Source organism: Alligator sinensis, unplaced genomic scaffold (assembly GCF_000455745.1).
Source record: "Alligator sinensis unplaced genomic scaffold, ASM45574v1 scaffold467_2, whole genome shotgun sequence".
NCBI lineage: Eukaryota > Metazoa > Chordata > Crocodylia > Alligatoridae > Alligator > Alligator sinensis.
Genome location: NW_005842129.1, coordinates 1,440,360 through 1,456,316, shown reverse-complemented (window position 1 = coordinate 1,456,316; position 15,957 = coordinate 1,440,360). Strand labels below are relative to the sequence as shown.

Here is a 15,957-nt window from a genome sequence, read left to right as displayed (position 1 = left end):
TTAAATCTTAAATCTTATTGAATATTTATTGAAAGCTGCCCTGAGTCTTTTTTGGGAGGAAGGGTGGCATAGAAATCAATAAATATTCATTGACATCTATACATAGGCCTTTCCTCTCTCTGTCACTATCGATGCATCCATTCCTCCACACATCCATTCACATGATCATCCCTACATTCCCATGCCTACCCTTCTCCCTCAGTTCTCAACAGCTTATAACAGGAATTGGTGCACAAATGTTGCTCTGTTAACCCTGCATTGCATTGATATTTGGGCAATTGTTCTGTGGTTAATTCTGTCTCAGGAGCTCCACATGCTGGTGCATGTCCAAAAAGACCTACCAGGTGAGTTTCCAAGGAGCTTCTTTTTTGAGATGCCCAGCAGAAAGAGAATGTCCCTGCCTGTCTACAGGGTGCAGCCTCCCAAATGCTCTCCAACCATCTGTAGGAACATCCCAGCTGGAGGCTGGCACTCATGGCCATTCTTACCTTCAGTCAATTTGCCTGCTTGTTCTGCTGCCCCTCCTGGTAGGATTTTGGAAAACATGCTCTCTCCATCCACCCCGGGCTGTCCAGCTGCTGTAGCAGCAGATGGAGTTGCTCCTGCAGGCTTTTGACCCACTTTATGACCTGTTGGGAAATAAATAGGCCCATGGTAAGTGACCTTCCAGTCAGTGACCCTTCTCCTTCATGGGGAGTGATCTCTAAAACTGTCATGCTTCCCCTGGTAGGGTTGGAAAACTGGTGGCAGCATATGAGTGGTTTTAACCCATCGCAAATACAGACAGAATTCCAGTACAGAACATGGCAGGTTGCTTATATCTTCTTTCCTGAATGGGCACTGCCTCATTACAGATCACTGAAGACATCTGTTTCCATCCTACATGACCCTGTCAGATACAGCTCCTACAGGATGCTAATCTAGGCTTGTTCCATAACCTGGCAAGAGCAGAAATGTTTTGGCTCCATGCTACCCTGGGCAACGTTACCTGGGATGGCTTTACTCTACAGCATCTGAATGATGCTGAGGGACTGTAAAAATAAATAAAAGCCTAGCTGTCCATAAAGCTGGTGGGAACAAAGCACAACGGTTTGCTAGCCAATGGCACACAATAGAGCACAAAAGTCAGATTAGCATTACATTCAGCTGCCTTTGACACCTCAGCCCAAGTGACCAGATTTATGGCTGGAATAAAAGTAGGCTTTGACATAAGACCAGAGAAAAGCTTAAAATCATCTTTATGGAACTGTAGCAAGGCACTTTAGTGCTCTGACACTGTACCTCTGCTGAAGGGCTATGAAGGACTATAACTAGATCTTCTCCAGTCAGGTGGACTGGTGCTTCTTTCTGCCCCTCAGTGCAAGCACTGGTGGTAATGGTACTGAGAGCCTGGTTTGGAGAAGTGACAAAGCTGGGTCAATGGTGGCAGTCTGGCTACTGACCTGCGGCTGCTGCCCCTGGTGGCTGTGCTTGGGGCACTCTCCCCGGCTGCTGTGGCACTTTTGTGGTGGGTTTGGATGCCTCCATCTGCTCTGCTTTTGGCTGTAACATGAAACATACATCAGACTTCCTCTGGTCTTCTGTGGTAGGCAGGGACATGGGACATTGCCATCAGGGCTGGCAAGATAGTGATCCCAGCAGAAAGGGGAAAGGGCAACACTTCTGCAAGGACTGGCAAACACAGCATGTGCATTGGGATAAGGACTGCAGTGAGTGAGCAATGGGTACATTGCACACCCACTCTCAGCAAACTCACAGGTACATCCTGCCCCTACACAGAGCTCCACCATAAAACCAGCCACGGTTCTAGAAAGAGAATACCCCTGTGACAACCAAGACAGCTGTGACTGGTTTTAGCTTTTACAAGCAATCTCCATACAGCTTTGAGGCAGCTGTTCCCTCTGTCTTTCCAATCAGTGGGCAGCTGGTGGGGCCGGCTAAAATCATGGCTGGGCAGGTGGAGGAGTCCTGGATATGGGTGTGCGGCCTGGATTGGTTTACCAGCCTCCAGCCCTGTTTACACACTCCCTATGCCCACACCCCAGCCTGAATCCTTGCTTCCATCACCTTGGCCTCCCTCATCCCATTCTTTCTCCTGCTCCCATAATTCTCCTCTCTCCCACTCCCTCCTCCCCGCACGTGTGTGTGCAGAGCCTGTGGATAAGGGAGGCAGATGGCTATTCTGGGGGATGAAAATACCTGGCAGTGAGCAGCAGGTTCCTGCCAGCTGGTTTGTCTCAAATGTGGGGGGCAATTCTGTATGTCTGTGTGTGACTTGTAAAACAGGCAAGCTTGGGGGCTGAATTTGGTTATAAAAGTATGAAATCAAAGAATTGTAGTCCTGCACAGAGGGTGGGTCTCAGCACAGCCTTACCTCTGGAGTCGCTCCTGATGTCCCTCTGTGGAATACGTCATTAAGATCTCCTGTGCCATGGGCACTGCTGGTACTTAAAACCTGGGTCACCTCCCTCTCTTTGAAATGCTCTGCACTCTCCTGTGCTGTGCAGTATACCAGGACTAGCCGTGGTGAGTGCCACCCTGGGTTTTGGGATACATGAGGGTATTCCTGCCTTTGTGCTCCCCTGTACTGGGTGAACTGCCAGGGGTGCTGTTGCTGGTGCTGTGGGACATGACACGCTGCAGCAACTCAGGGTAAGGGGCAGATACATTGTACCAAATATAGCAGAGTATATACTTACTGGTGTTGCTTGGTGTACCCCTGCTTGGGCATGGGGACTTGGCTGTGGCTTCCCTACTGGCTGGGGTGGGGTGGGCTGCTGCTGTGGTAGCCGCGAGGAGGGTGGTCCTTGAGCTCCCAACTGCTGCTGCACCCTAGCCTGCTGCTGTGGCTGCTGTTGCAGGGGCTGCTGGGAAGGGCCTCCTTGCTGTTGAGCAGGCTGCCTGGATGATGGCTGCTGCTGCCTGGTTGATGGCTGTTGTGGCTGCTGCAGTGGCTGCTGCCCTGGTTGTTGTTGCCTTGTTTGCTGTGGTGGCTGCTGTGGTTGATGGGGAAGGGGCTCTGTTTTCTGTGGCTGAGGTGGTGGTTTTTGTGTTTTCTGGGACTCTGAGGTATGGTGGTAACTGGATGGCTGCCGGGATTGCTGTGAGTACTCTGAAGTGCTGGAAGGGTAACCTGGCTGTGTTCTCATTTCTGACTGCTGAGTCTTCTTCTGGGAAGAAGGCTGTGTGTGTGCACGGGGTTCATGGCGGCCCTGATCTCTGGGGTGCTGCTTGGATGACCTCCGAGGTTGATCGTCATTTGGGTGGCGTGAGGATGAATGCCTTCCATACTCTCCATGGTGCCTGTGGTCTTTGGAAGAAGAATGACGTGGTTGAGAGTAATCATCATGCTGCCACAGGTCGTCATCTGGAGGCTCATCATAGTCATGGTAGGTGTGTTTAACTGAAGCTCTCTTCTGAGAGGAAGAGGTGTGGCCACTGCAATGCCTAAATCTTTCTGAGCGAGCATCCCTGGGTTTATCAAACCAGTCTGTCTCCTCCTGACCCAAATGATAGGCTTCAGAAACCAAAAATAGATCACAGTCAATCTCTCGATCCAAAGGCATGAATGTGGCCCAGACTGAAGCCATGCAATGAAATAAAAAAAATGCAAGCAGCTTATCACATGCATATGGGATACATCACAGCAGCAAGTCAAGACCCCTCCCCAACAACGTACAAACAGGGTTTTACATGTCTTTACATTGAGCAAGCACTGAACACCAACAAGCTATCACAAAACACCCAAAACAAAGAGTGGAAAAGGGAGAAGGCACATGGCGAGCAAACTCAGGCTGTGAGACTGTCTTTGCATATGAGGTGCATGAGCATGCTCTGGGATGTATCACCACAGGTAGCTGTTACCTTCACTGTCTGAAACAACGCAATGTGAATCATCCATCATGTAACCATCCTCATGCTTGTAAGCGTGGTTCCTTGGCACATCTTTGATATGTTCTTGTACATCAGGCAGTGAGTGGCTGGAGCAGAACTGAGGACAGCTGTCCCCAGCTGATGGAGGGAGAGGTCCACCTGAGGAACGGGACACACCCACGGACTTTCCTAAAGGACTGATGGGACTTTCCTCTTCTGAGGCCTGTGTGCGAATGGGAGGTCGTCCTCGACCCTGACTCATGATAAGGGAAGAAGGCTTGGAGCTGCCTTTCTGGGATCTTTCCATGCTGTCTCTCTCATAGGATTTGCTTCTGCTGCTCACATCGCGGCTTGACGATTTCTCTGTCCCATAACCAGATGATCTTGATCTGCTTCCACTGCTGTACACTCTCTCATCATCATCTGTCATATCCCTGCCAGGCACACCATAGTATTTCTGCTGTTCATACACATTCTTCTTGAGGCCATAGGTGATCTCATCCTGAAACTTCTTTGCTCTGGATGCCACATTGCTGCTGCTGACAGATGTAGTCACTGTGTATGAGGCCAGGTCTGACTCCACATCTTTGGCTTCTTCTATGGGGGAGAATTTGGAAATCTTCTGCTCCATACCTTGTTTTCTGTGCTTACTGCGCTTGGAGGAGATAACAGCAGGGGCCAAGTTTTTGGAAGAATGTTTCTGCACCCCTGTGCCAGAACCGTGCTTGTCTGGCCGTGAAGAGTGCCGGTAATCGTCCCCATAGTAATAAGAACTGCTGCTCCCTGACATCCTGCCATTGCTCTCTGGCCCCCTGTGGTAGCTGCCCTTTCCTCGATGGTCAGTACTGTGGTGGTCATACATGTCCTCCTCTGACTCCTCCTCCGTTTTGGCATAGCAGCATGGTCTGTTGGAACTATCAGCATCCACCAGATCACTTTTTTCTTTAAGTTGGCGGCCATTACTGCCTTGCATTTGCACCTCTCTCTTCTGGCTTTCTGCCACTGTGCTGTCTTTGGTTAGTTCACTAATGTCATCAATCATCACGTAGTTGCGAGGAATGTTCTGCTCCAGGTTTGTATAAAGAGACTCAGATGAATAAGTGGCTGAAGGGCTGTGCACAGCATTGCTCCGGTCAGGTGGCTTGGCCTCTGGGGTCTTGTACTGCTCATAGCTGCTGGTCACTGTTGTGGTGCTAAAGGTGACATCTGGGGCAGCTGAAGAGACTGTCACAGCTGGGCTGCCAATCACTTCATAATTAGTAGGAATCTTTTGCTCTAAGTCAGCCAGTGATGTCTGCCGTGGCTTCTGGTGTGTGGACTGTGTGTCTGCCTGGGTTTGGAAAAGTGCACTCTGTGCTGGCAGCAAGGGTGTTGAGTTGGGGTAGGTGGTCTGTGTTTGATAGTGATTAGGCAGCCGGAAACCTTGCTGGCTCTGCAGCCCCAAGTCTGATTGGTAGCTGGTGTTTGGAGTGAAGGTATGTGCTTGATACGTACTCTGTGAGGGATAGGTGGGCAGCTGACTTGCCTGGAAGCCATTCTGAGAGGTGCCGGTGCTCACCACAGGGTACTGGGGAGGCTGACTTCTCATTTGTTGGAAAGCACTGGGGCTCTGCAGACCTGCTGGTCCTGTGGGGTACTGATAAGGGGCATAAGAGGAGGCTGATGTATACTGCAAACTGGAAAATTCAGCATACTGGTTAGCTGAGGTGGTACTTGGCCGGGTGAGCAGACTGCTGCCCTCATAGCTGGAGAGACGTAAATTGTTCAGCTCACTGTCAGACATGTAATCCCTGTTCTCTCCAAGGCATCTTAGGTAGGGATAGTCTCGGATACTCCTATCCTTCAGTAGAGACTCCTTTCTTTGAGTAATTCCCAGCTCCAGATATTTCAGCTTGGCATCGATCTCCTTCTCTTCCTCATCTAACTCAGCTTGCTTCTTCCTTAGTTTTGTAGATTCATGTTCCACCAGCTTCAGATCACGGTCAATGTCTTTGAGCAGACCGGCCTTGGTTACCTGCATAGCTTGCCCTCCTATCCCCTTCTGCATGAGGCTAGGCAGGTACATTTGGGAGTGGGCTTGACTGGCCAGAGGTAGGTGAGCTTCCTCTGGAGGGGGGCTGGGTAGGGTGCGTTTTACCTTCCGAATCAGCGTGCTGGACTGCAAAGTGGAAATCTAGAAAACAATTGAAATGTGTTAATTCTGGACAAGGGAAATTTTTTCTAAAGAGGATAAAGGCACATACTGCACATCCCTTTGGGAACTGGTTTTATAGGAACACTCTGCACTCCTGTGCTGCCTTGCATCAGAGTTTAGCAATGCCCTTAAACATTAATTTGTTAAGATTCTACATGCTCCCAGGTTATTACAGTAGTTGATGGACTAGAGTGAAAACTGAGATGCAGGTATGAGAAATAACTGACCAAGGTCAGAAAGTTGGATAGCAGTTGGGATGGAAGATGTATCCAAGAGACTTGACCTATGGCCTCCTTCTACCACAAAAGGAGGTAAGTGACTTCCATCCTGCCTGACTTCCATATCATGTATCTAGTTCCAGGACTTCAATCCTAGTTTAAAGTCTGTAAGTACCTAAGTTTTCAAGACTTAAATCTATCAGTTACCTAAAATTCTGCTTCTGTACATGCCCAGAAGTGCCTGAATCTTTCAGTGACAAGCAGTTCAGCACCTAACTCAGGCTTAAGCCCTGCTGGGACCAAGTGACTAGATGTGCCTCAGATCATTTGGCCTGAAGGTTTCAATCTCAATAGTGTAACTAAGAGAGGATAAGCAGTACTCGAGCCCTGGGGGTGCAAAAATAGCAGCCACCCCAAAATAATGTGGTGCAAAAATAGCAACCACTGCTGCTGCCTGGAAAAACTGCCCAGTTATTCCTCTGCTCAATCTGCTAGGTGTTCCCAGACCACAAGGAACAGATCAGGCCACATCCAAACGTGGCTGAGGCAGCAGCACTAACCCATTTTATACAGTAAGTAGAGCACTCACCTGGGATGTGAGCCCAAATTTTAATTCCCTTCTCTGCCAGATGAATTCAAACACTCATTTTTCATGATTGCAGAGAATACTCTAACCAACAGGCTACAGCGGAGAACTCTTCCTCCCTCCTGTTCAGGCTGTTCCACTTTGCATGGAATACTTAAATATTAATTGGGTATGAGAACAAAAGTATGCACGTGAGTAACACTATAGCCTAGTGCTTAGAAAACATACGGGGAAGGGGAAACCTGGCTTCAGTCCTTACTCCACTAAATGTATGGCTCAGTCCTTACTCCACTATATATCACTATTTTATGCTTAGGAGTCAGTTGGACAAACACTGTAACCCATGTCCCCTCTTTATCAGGTGGTTGCCCTAACCACTAGGTCTAATCTGTTATTCTCATATCCTTATTATCTATTATTATCCTTATCCTCTATTATTCTCATATCCTTACTAGAAGACACTGCAGCCAAACAGTTGATCATACACATCAAATTCAGTTTTGCCAGATATAGTAATAATGGGCCACAGTTTAACAGACATGAGTTTAGAATCATAGAATCACAGAATCATAGAGAAGTAGGATGGGGATATCCTTATCCAAACCATCCTATAACCATTGCCTAGCCTATTAGCAAAGGTACAGTCAGACCTAACACAACACAGGACATAACACCCTAATCTGCCACAGGTAAGGTAGCAGGACCATGGTGGCCAACATCCTGCTTCTGTAAGGGCGTATCTACACATCGCTGTACGACAACATTGCTATGGCACCATGCTTTAGTACTTCCTTTTGATTTCACAGCTATATTGCTGTGCAGATGTGTAGACGCACCCTAAAGGTTGTAAAATATGCTCAAGAGATCCAAGGAAGACTGTCATGGCCCCTGCTACAGAGGAAGGCAAAATTCCTTCCTGACCCCAAATATGGCCATCAGTCTGACCCTGAGTTGGAGGGCAAGACCCTCTAGCCAAGAACAGGGACGACGCGTAGGGGATGCACGTGGGTGTACAGCTACGCCCCTACAGAAAAGCATGGTTGGAACCTGTGCAGAGTGCTTTAGAAGTGCCCAGTCGCATGAGTAATCCAAAGTGGAGTGCCTTCATTACATCTGTCAGTGCGTGGGGGGAGCAGGGCTCCAGTGCTGTCTTCCGAAGTCGGGGTGGGGGAGGTCTCCAGTCCACCCATCCTACCCTCCAGTGCAGGCTGGGCAAACCCCAGACAGAACTCCCTCCCCTCCCTTCTCCCCTTCCCATTCTGAAGACAGCACCGGAGCTGGGAAGGGGGAGGGACAGGGCTGGGGGAAAGCAGCTGCAGACATGTGGCTGCTCCAAAACGGAGCTTGATCCCCCAACCCCCTGGGCCCAACAGCAAACATCTTTTTGGTTAGGGGAATTGCTGTAACCCATAGTACTTTCTTCAAAGCATCATGAGTTACAGAGGCAAGCTGCATGTCTGTCAATGCCCACAGTGACACTAACAAATCAGTCAGATTCCTTAGCTTTGTGTGATCGGTGAACAGCATACAATGAACAAAAATAAGAATCCCTTTAATCTTTTCCCAGAATTTGAACAAAATGGCCCAAATGCATAATCAACTCATATGGGGGGCACGGAGAAGTGCCCCGGCTGAGATTAGCTGCCACCGCCGTCTGCAGGCAGTTGTCACCCACCACCCTCCTCCCCTGTGCCGCTGCCACCACTGCCAGCTTCTGCAGGCGGTTTCCGTTTACTGCTTGCCACTGATGCTGCTGCCTACAAATGGTGTCCCCCCAGTCTCAGAAGGCACCAGTTATTCATGCCTAAATGGGTTCCAAGTTTAAAAGAAACCAGTTGGAAATGCCTTTTAAGTAGCCAAAATTGGTCTAATTTATTGATGAGAAGATTACCAGCCTGTTGGACCAGCACAGTCTCTGCTGATGATGCAGCTCTGCTCTGCACAGATACTTGTAAAATTGTGGGAGTGGGGTTGGTAGACTTTTTTGCGTCCATTCAGAGGGGAGGTTTTGACAGTCAAACCATACTACTGACTCATAATGCTGATCAGTAGTAGGGCTGCGTGAAGCTTCGGTAGCCAATTCAATTCAGAGGAGATTCGGTACACTTCGGCAGCTGAATACCTGAATCGAATCGGGAGACCCATTAAAAGGTCCAAATCAAATCAGAAGCATCCGAATCAATTCGGAAAAGATTTGGAGATTCGGAAGGCAGGCTTGCAGGAAACAGAAACTGACAAGAGGGAGGGGGAAGAGAGGAGGGGAAAGACTGATCTGGTATTGACATCGCAGCTGGCCAGTGACTGTGATCTCTCCCCAAGTTCCTTACCAATCACAGTGCTCTGGGGAAGGGACATAGAAACAACATATAAGGCTGTGTGTGAAGTGATCTGTTTCTGTGCCTTTTGTTAGCTGTGTCTGTCTTGCAGCAGCATCTGAAAGGTTCTGGCTTGGTAGCACTAGCTAGTCTCTTGCTAGCAAATTGTATCCAAATCTTTCCTACTTACCCTTGCCTAGCATTCCTATTGTTATCCCTTTCAACTTATTATTCCCCCAAAACAGCAGCACACCAAACACGAAGGGTGCTGGAAAGGCAGGTGCCAGGTCTTTTGGCAGGGGAGGGAGAGGGGGCAGAGGGAGAGCTGCAAGTTCCCCCTCCCCATCCCAAACATCGACACACCCTCTTTCCTGGCAGCAATGAGTCTTCTGCTGCTAATGGGAGCAAGGAGGTAGGAGCAGTGTCTGCACCTGCACCACTTCCACTAACACCAGTAATGACCACCAGCATGACAGTCTCCACCCCAACTTCAGTCCCCCGCATGAGCCTTCCAGTGCCAGAGGAGGAGCTGGATCTAGAAGCAGAGGAGCTAAGTGCCATAGCTAAGGAAATTCTGGGGAAGGAGAGAGAATCTGAATTTGTGCTCCACACCCTTCAAAGTTCCCGTAGAGGCTCTTCTGGAAGGCACTTTGGAGGAGGTTGTGGGGGCAGGTGGCTCAGCTCTTCCTGTTGTTGTGCCTCTGCCTGGTGAGGAGGGGGATAAGGCAGGATCCCCACCCTCAACCCAGAAGCGGGTGGGTAGTGTAGTGTGGGATCATTTTGAGGTGGCAGATGATCCCAGGTATGCTACCTGCCAGCACTGCCAAAAGCAGATCAGTCGGGGCAAGGAGATGGAACACTTCACCACCACGGCAATGCTCTACATCTCAGGAGGCAGCACCCCCTTGCCCTTGTCCCTCCTCAGCCTGGCACCAGTGGGAGTGAGCTCAAAAAGAAGTCCCCCTCTCACTCCAAAGCACCCATCCCCAAGAAGCAGAGGCAGGCCACCCTTGACCAGTGGGGGAAAGGCAGAGACAAAGCAGGGGCATGTTCCCAAGGCAAGTGAAATCACCCAAGCATTGGGGAGATGCTTGCTCTGGATGGCCAGCCCTTCTCCTTAAGCATCCAGGGTTCAGACAGCTCATGGTGCTTGTGGCCCTACCATGTCCCCACATGCACCACCTTTAGCAGGACAGTGATGACCTCCCTGTAGGGGGCATGCAGGAAGTACTTGAGGGAGGAGCTGTGGAAGGCAGGGCTGCAGGTAGCTTTGCACTTCACCTCGGACATCTGGAGCAGCCGGGGTGGAGATCATACCTACCTCTCCCTCACAGGGCACTGGTGTGATCAGTAAGGGTGTTGGTGGGCTCTCCTTTAAGCAGAGGTGATGGATGAGTCCCATACAGCAAGGGAGATCATGGTGGCCATGAACCACATGGTGCAGGGGTGGCTCATTGGGCAGGGCAAGCTCACCCGTGGATTCATGGTCACCGACAATGGGGCCAATATGGTCAAAGCAGTGCGTGATGACAACTTTGGAGCAGCTGGTGTTCCTGAAGGTGAACCTCCCACTATTAGAGTTCTCCAAGCTCCATGTGCAGACAGAGTAAGTGCCACCCTCCTCATTCTGTACCTATTTGCTTTTTAAATTTGCTTTCAGAACCATTTAATGCCCCGCTCTCAGAGCTGGGGGTGGCAGTTTAGTTTATCACCAGCCAGCAGGTAAGAACATCTCCCTGCTGAGCTCCTGTGCCAGGATGAACTTGGAGATATTGCCTGGAGCTATGGGGAAGGAGAAGGCCCCAGGGTCTGGGCATGACCTAAAACTGCACCCTGCCAGGGTAGGAAGGCCTGATGGGACTGCCGGTTGTGCGGCCACCCCAGGAAATGCCAGGACCGTGAACCTCCCTGGTGAAAGGTGGGTAGGGGGGCACCTGATAACCTCCAGCCACCACATGCATGCACAGTTCTGGCTGGGGAAAGCTTAGACCTGTAAGATCTTTGAGAGGCCTGGGGCTTACTGGTTGCAGTGGAGTTGTGAGGGTGAGAACAGACAGATGGCTCAGATCTGACCTGAGGTACCCTCGACTGGTCCATGCTGGGGCCAGGACCCAAAGGGGGGGGTCGAAGGGCCAGGGAGCCCACCGCAAGGAATGCCCAGAGCAAGAGGCTTGGAATTCCAACTGGCCTGAAGGTGGGGCCAGGGCCTAAGGGGGAGCCAAGAGTCCCAGAGAGGGGACCACAGCTGGAGGGGGTGAAGGATGCCATCTGCGAGGCATGAGCCACAGAGTAGGGGAGGTACGAAGCTGCAGAATGGATGTCACCCCTAGACATCAGGGGCCTAAATGGGCAGCCTCCCGCCTGGGTAACATCTGAATCAGTTTTCCATCAAGGTGTGGCAGGTGAAAGAGGGGCGGGCGGTTGGCCCAGAAACAGGTGGGTGGGCCGAGATCTAACTGGCACTGGGAAGGCTCCCTGTTACAGGCTACCATCCCTGCTGCATTCATCCCACTCTGCCTTAACACGCATAAGGCAGACAAGGTTCTTTGGGTCAATCTGATATCTTTTATTAGACCAACTAAGTAGTTGGAGAAATATATCTTAGCAAGCTTTCAGGTTTAAAAACCTTTTGTCAGGCTGAGGAGGCACCTGCAGTTGGTACGTGCTCTTCCTGGATGGAATGAATAGTAAAGAAGCCAGAGGGTGGTATGCATGCAAAAAAGCCAGTCAGTGAAAATGTAAATTGAGGCATCAGTGGGTGAGAGACAGGCTGGGGGATAGGGATGTAGCAGGGAAAAGTGGAGAGATACCTGGGGAGTCAGATGTCAGGCCGGTTATAGTGTGTGATAAATCCAACATCTATATTGAGTCCATGAGTTTTTGTATCTAGGAGGCTGATGAAATGAAGTTCATAGGCTCATCTGTGAAAATTGTTTTGTAAATTCCCTTTGAGGATCAGGACTGAGAGATTGGAGAGAGAGTGGTTTTCTTGTGAGAAATGTGCCCCCACAGGTAATTGGGAGTTCTTGTCTTTAATAGGTTTGCGGTGTGCATTCATTCTGGTGTGCAGTTGTTGTTTGGTCTTTCCTATGTATTTTCCATTAGGGCATTTTGTGCACTGGATGAGATATATAATGTTTCTGGAGGTGCAGCTGTAAGATCCAGGAATGGTGATGGTTCTGTTGTGGGGTGTAGTAATTGTGGGGGTACTGGAGATATGTTGGCTGTAGGGGTGTGCGAAGTGGGCTCTATTTGATTTGGATTTGGAAGCGGGTCCTATTCAATCCCCAGCCCTGGAACAAACTGCAGGTAATGTTAGGGCCCCCAAGGGGACACTTATGTGCCTATAAACAAATGCCAGGAGCTTGGGGAACAAACAAGAGGAACTTGTCCTCCTGCTAAATACTAACAACTGTGATGTCATAGGGATAACGGAGACCTGGTGGGACTCCACCCACGACTGGGCCACAGGTATAGATGGCTATACTCTGTACAGGGGGAACTACCCAGACATCTCATGGGAGGAGCGCTCAGCCTAATCTGAGCGGTCACAAGGATTTCTCTCATGCATGGATGACCTCTATTTGACGCAGGAAGTCTATGGGCCGACGAGAGGTAAAGCGATGCTCAACCTGGTAGTGGCAACTGGGGACGACCTAATCAGCGACCTATTGAAGGGAAGCTGGGTGACAGTGACCATGAGCTGATCACCTTCACCATCTGCCATAAAGCTGGCAAGTCAGTCAGTAATACAGAAGTCCTCGACTTCAGGAAAGCTGACTTTGACAAGCTCAGGAGGCTTGTCAGTGAGGCCCTAAAGGGCCACAACCCAAAGGGGAGGGGAGTTCAAGACGAGTGGTTGCTCCTCAAGGGAGCAATCCTGGAAGCACAAGCAAAGTCTATCTCATCTTGGAGGAAAGGCAGCAAAAGGTCACAGGAGCCCCCTTGGCTCTCCAGGGAACTAGTGGACCTCCTGCAGCTAAAAAGGAAGTCCTACAAAGGATGGAGGACTGGAACCACCACCAAGGAGGAATATTCAGCATTGGTCCGACCTGCAGAGAGCAAACCAGTAAAGCCAAGGCTGCGATGGAACTCCAGCTAGCTACAAATATCAAGGACAATAAAAAGTCCTTTTTTAGATATGTAGTGAGCCGGAGGAAAAGCAAGGGCAACGCTGGACCCCTGCTAAAGCAGATGGGACAACTGACAACTGATGCCCAAGAAAAAGCCAACTTGCTTAATGGGTACTTTGCGTCAGTTTTTCACCAGTCCCATGGGACCCCCCTGCCCACTATGGGTCAGGGAGGCCCAGGTGAGGGAAATTCCTTACCCTCCATTGACGCTGACCTCGTGAAGGAACACCTTGACAGGCTGGATACCTTCAAGTCAGCCGGCTCTGATGGGTTACACCCCAAGGTACTCAAGGAGCTGGCAAGCATCATAGCTCAGCCCCTGGCACAGATCTTTGAAAACTCCTGGTGCTCTGGTGAAGTGCCCGAAGACTGGAAGAAGGCCAATGTGGTGCCTATCTTCAAGAAAGGTCGGAAAGTAGACCTGCCAAACTACAGGCCCATCAGCCTAACCTCTATCCTGGGGAAGGTCTTGGAAAAGATTATTAAAGAGGCCATTCTTAAGACTGGCTGACGGCAATATCCTGGGACTTGACCAATCTTATTTCCTTTTACAACCAGGTGACCTATCACCTGGACAAGGGGGAAGAGATTGATGTCATATACCTTGACTTTAAAAAAGCCTTCAGTCTGGTATCCCATGATCACCTTTTAGCAAAACTGTCCAACTGCAGCCTTGGCTTCACTACGGTCCTCTGGCTGGGGAATTGGCTCCATGGTCGGACCCAGAGGGTGGTGGTTGATGGAAGTCAATTGTTGTGGTGCGCTGTGACCAGTGGGGTCCCTCAAGGCTCTGTCCTAGGGCCTATACTTTTTAACATCTTCATCCATGATGTAGACATTGGTGTTAGAAGTGGGCTGGCCAAGTTTGCTGATGACACCAAACTCTGGGGTAAAGCATCCACACCTGAGCACAGGAGGGTGATCCAAGCAGATCTTGACAGGCTCATGAAATGGGTGGATGAGAACCTGATGGTGTTTAACACTGAAAAATGCAAGGTTCTCCACCTTGGGAGGAAAAACCTGCATCATCCTTATAGGCTCAGCAGTGCTACGCTGGTTAGCACTACAGATTAAAGGGACTTGGGGGTCATGATTGACCACAAGATGAACAAAGCGAGCAAAACGCTGGCTTGCATCCATACATGTTTCTCAAGCAAATCCCCAGGATGTCTTTCTCCCATTGTACTCGGCCTTGGTGAGGCCTCAGCTGGAGTATTGCGTCCAGTTTTGGGCTCCACAATTCAAGGATGTGGAGAAGCTTGAGAGAGTGCAGAGGAGAGCCACACGCATGATCAGAGGTCAGGAAAACAGACCTTATGATGAGAGGCTGAGAGCCATGGGACTCTTTAGCCTAGAAAAGCGCCGGCTCAGGGGTGATCTGGTGGCCACCTATAAGTTTATAAAGGGTGTTCACCAGGATCTGGGGGAATGTTTGTTCACCAGAGCACCCCAAGGGATGACAAGATCAAACGGTCACAAACTGTGCTGAGACTGATTCAGGCTGGACATAAGGAAGAACTTCTTTACTGTCTGAGCCCACAAGGTTTGGAATAGATTGCCACCAGAGGCAGATAGAGCGTCCCACAGGAGTGCAGAGGGCCCTCCACGTGATCGGCAGTGAACCCAGAAGGGAGCGCACTGCCCACCCCCAATTCAGTGATCAGCTCCTGGGGGACCCCAGGTGCCCCCTCCAGACCCAGGAGGCACCAGTCACTGAGCTGGAGGGACGCAGGGTGGGGAGAGGCAGAACACTCCCCAGTGGGCCTGGAAGTCAACCAGAAGTCCCTCTGGTCCACTTCCTGGTCTGCTGCTGAGCATGCTGGGGAGTGCCCCCATGCTTCTGTGGGATACTACATCTGCCCCAGCATCATAGCCCTCACGAGCTGCCTGCTACCTAGAAGTATGTAGAAAAAACATTTAAAGCTGTGTCTATGTCTGAATCGCTGAATTTTTCTGAATCTCTCCAAATCGATTCAGAGGGTTCTGATTTGATTCGGAGAGATTAAAGGGTCCTCTGATTCGATTCAGATTTGGAGATTCGGCCACTGAATGTTGGCTACCATCCCTGCTGTTTTCATCCAATCTGCAAAAAAATGACAAAGTTATAGGTATTTTAATGATTCCCCAGTATAGTCTATGGCCAAATCAAAGAATTGGCGCTGAATCTTCATATCCGATTTGGCTGAATCGAATCGGGACAGTGACTAAAATCACTGAATCAAATCACTGACCCTCCGAATCAGCCAAATCCGAATCGAATACTTGCCGCTTTGCACAGGCCTAATCAGTAGCATAATGCTAGATGATCTATTTTTGCTCTAAAATAAGTCAGTTTGTGTCATATATAGAGAGGTGATTGCATGAAGTCTTACTTTTGTATATTGTAGGGGCTGTGGAGGGGTGTTGGGGGGTATGGGTGGGTGGGTGGCATGGGATTTCTGGGGGGCTGTGGGTGTATGTGGGATGTGGCAGTATGTGTTGATGTGGGTGGGTATAGCAGGCTTGTGGGAGGTGTTTGTAGGGATGTGTGGAGGGGGAGGGTGACTGGGTGTGTGTGTGGGGGTGTGTGGGTGCATGTGTCTGATGGGATGTGTACAGGTAGTAGTGAGCGGGGCTCCCAGACCTATGGGTGTGTGTG

At 50.0% G+C, this 15,957-nt stretch overlaps 1 protein-coding gene across 1 annotated transcript in view; it reads right to left on the bottom strand.

The window, feature by feature from the left end:
* BSN (bassoon presynaptic cytomatrix protein) overlaps positions 1–15,957 on the bottom strand; it is a 496,460-nt gene that overhangs the window by 13,952 nt on the left and 466,551 nt on the right. Inside the window, exons 6-9 of the mRNA XM_025205791.1 lie at positions 3,865–6,046; positions 2,700–3,517; positions 1,443–1,542; positions 489–629 (exon numbers count right to left, since the gene is read on the bottom strand). Coding sequence (XP_025061576.1) covers positions 489–629; positions 1,443–1,542; positions 2,700–3,517; positions 3,865–6,046 — 3,241 coding nt within the window. The remainder of the gene's footprint in view (positions 1–488; positions 630–1,442; positions 1,543–2,699; positions 3,518–3,864; positions 6,047–15,957) is intronic.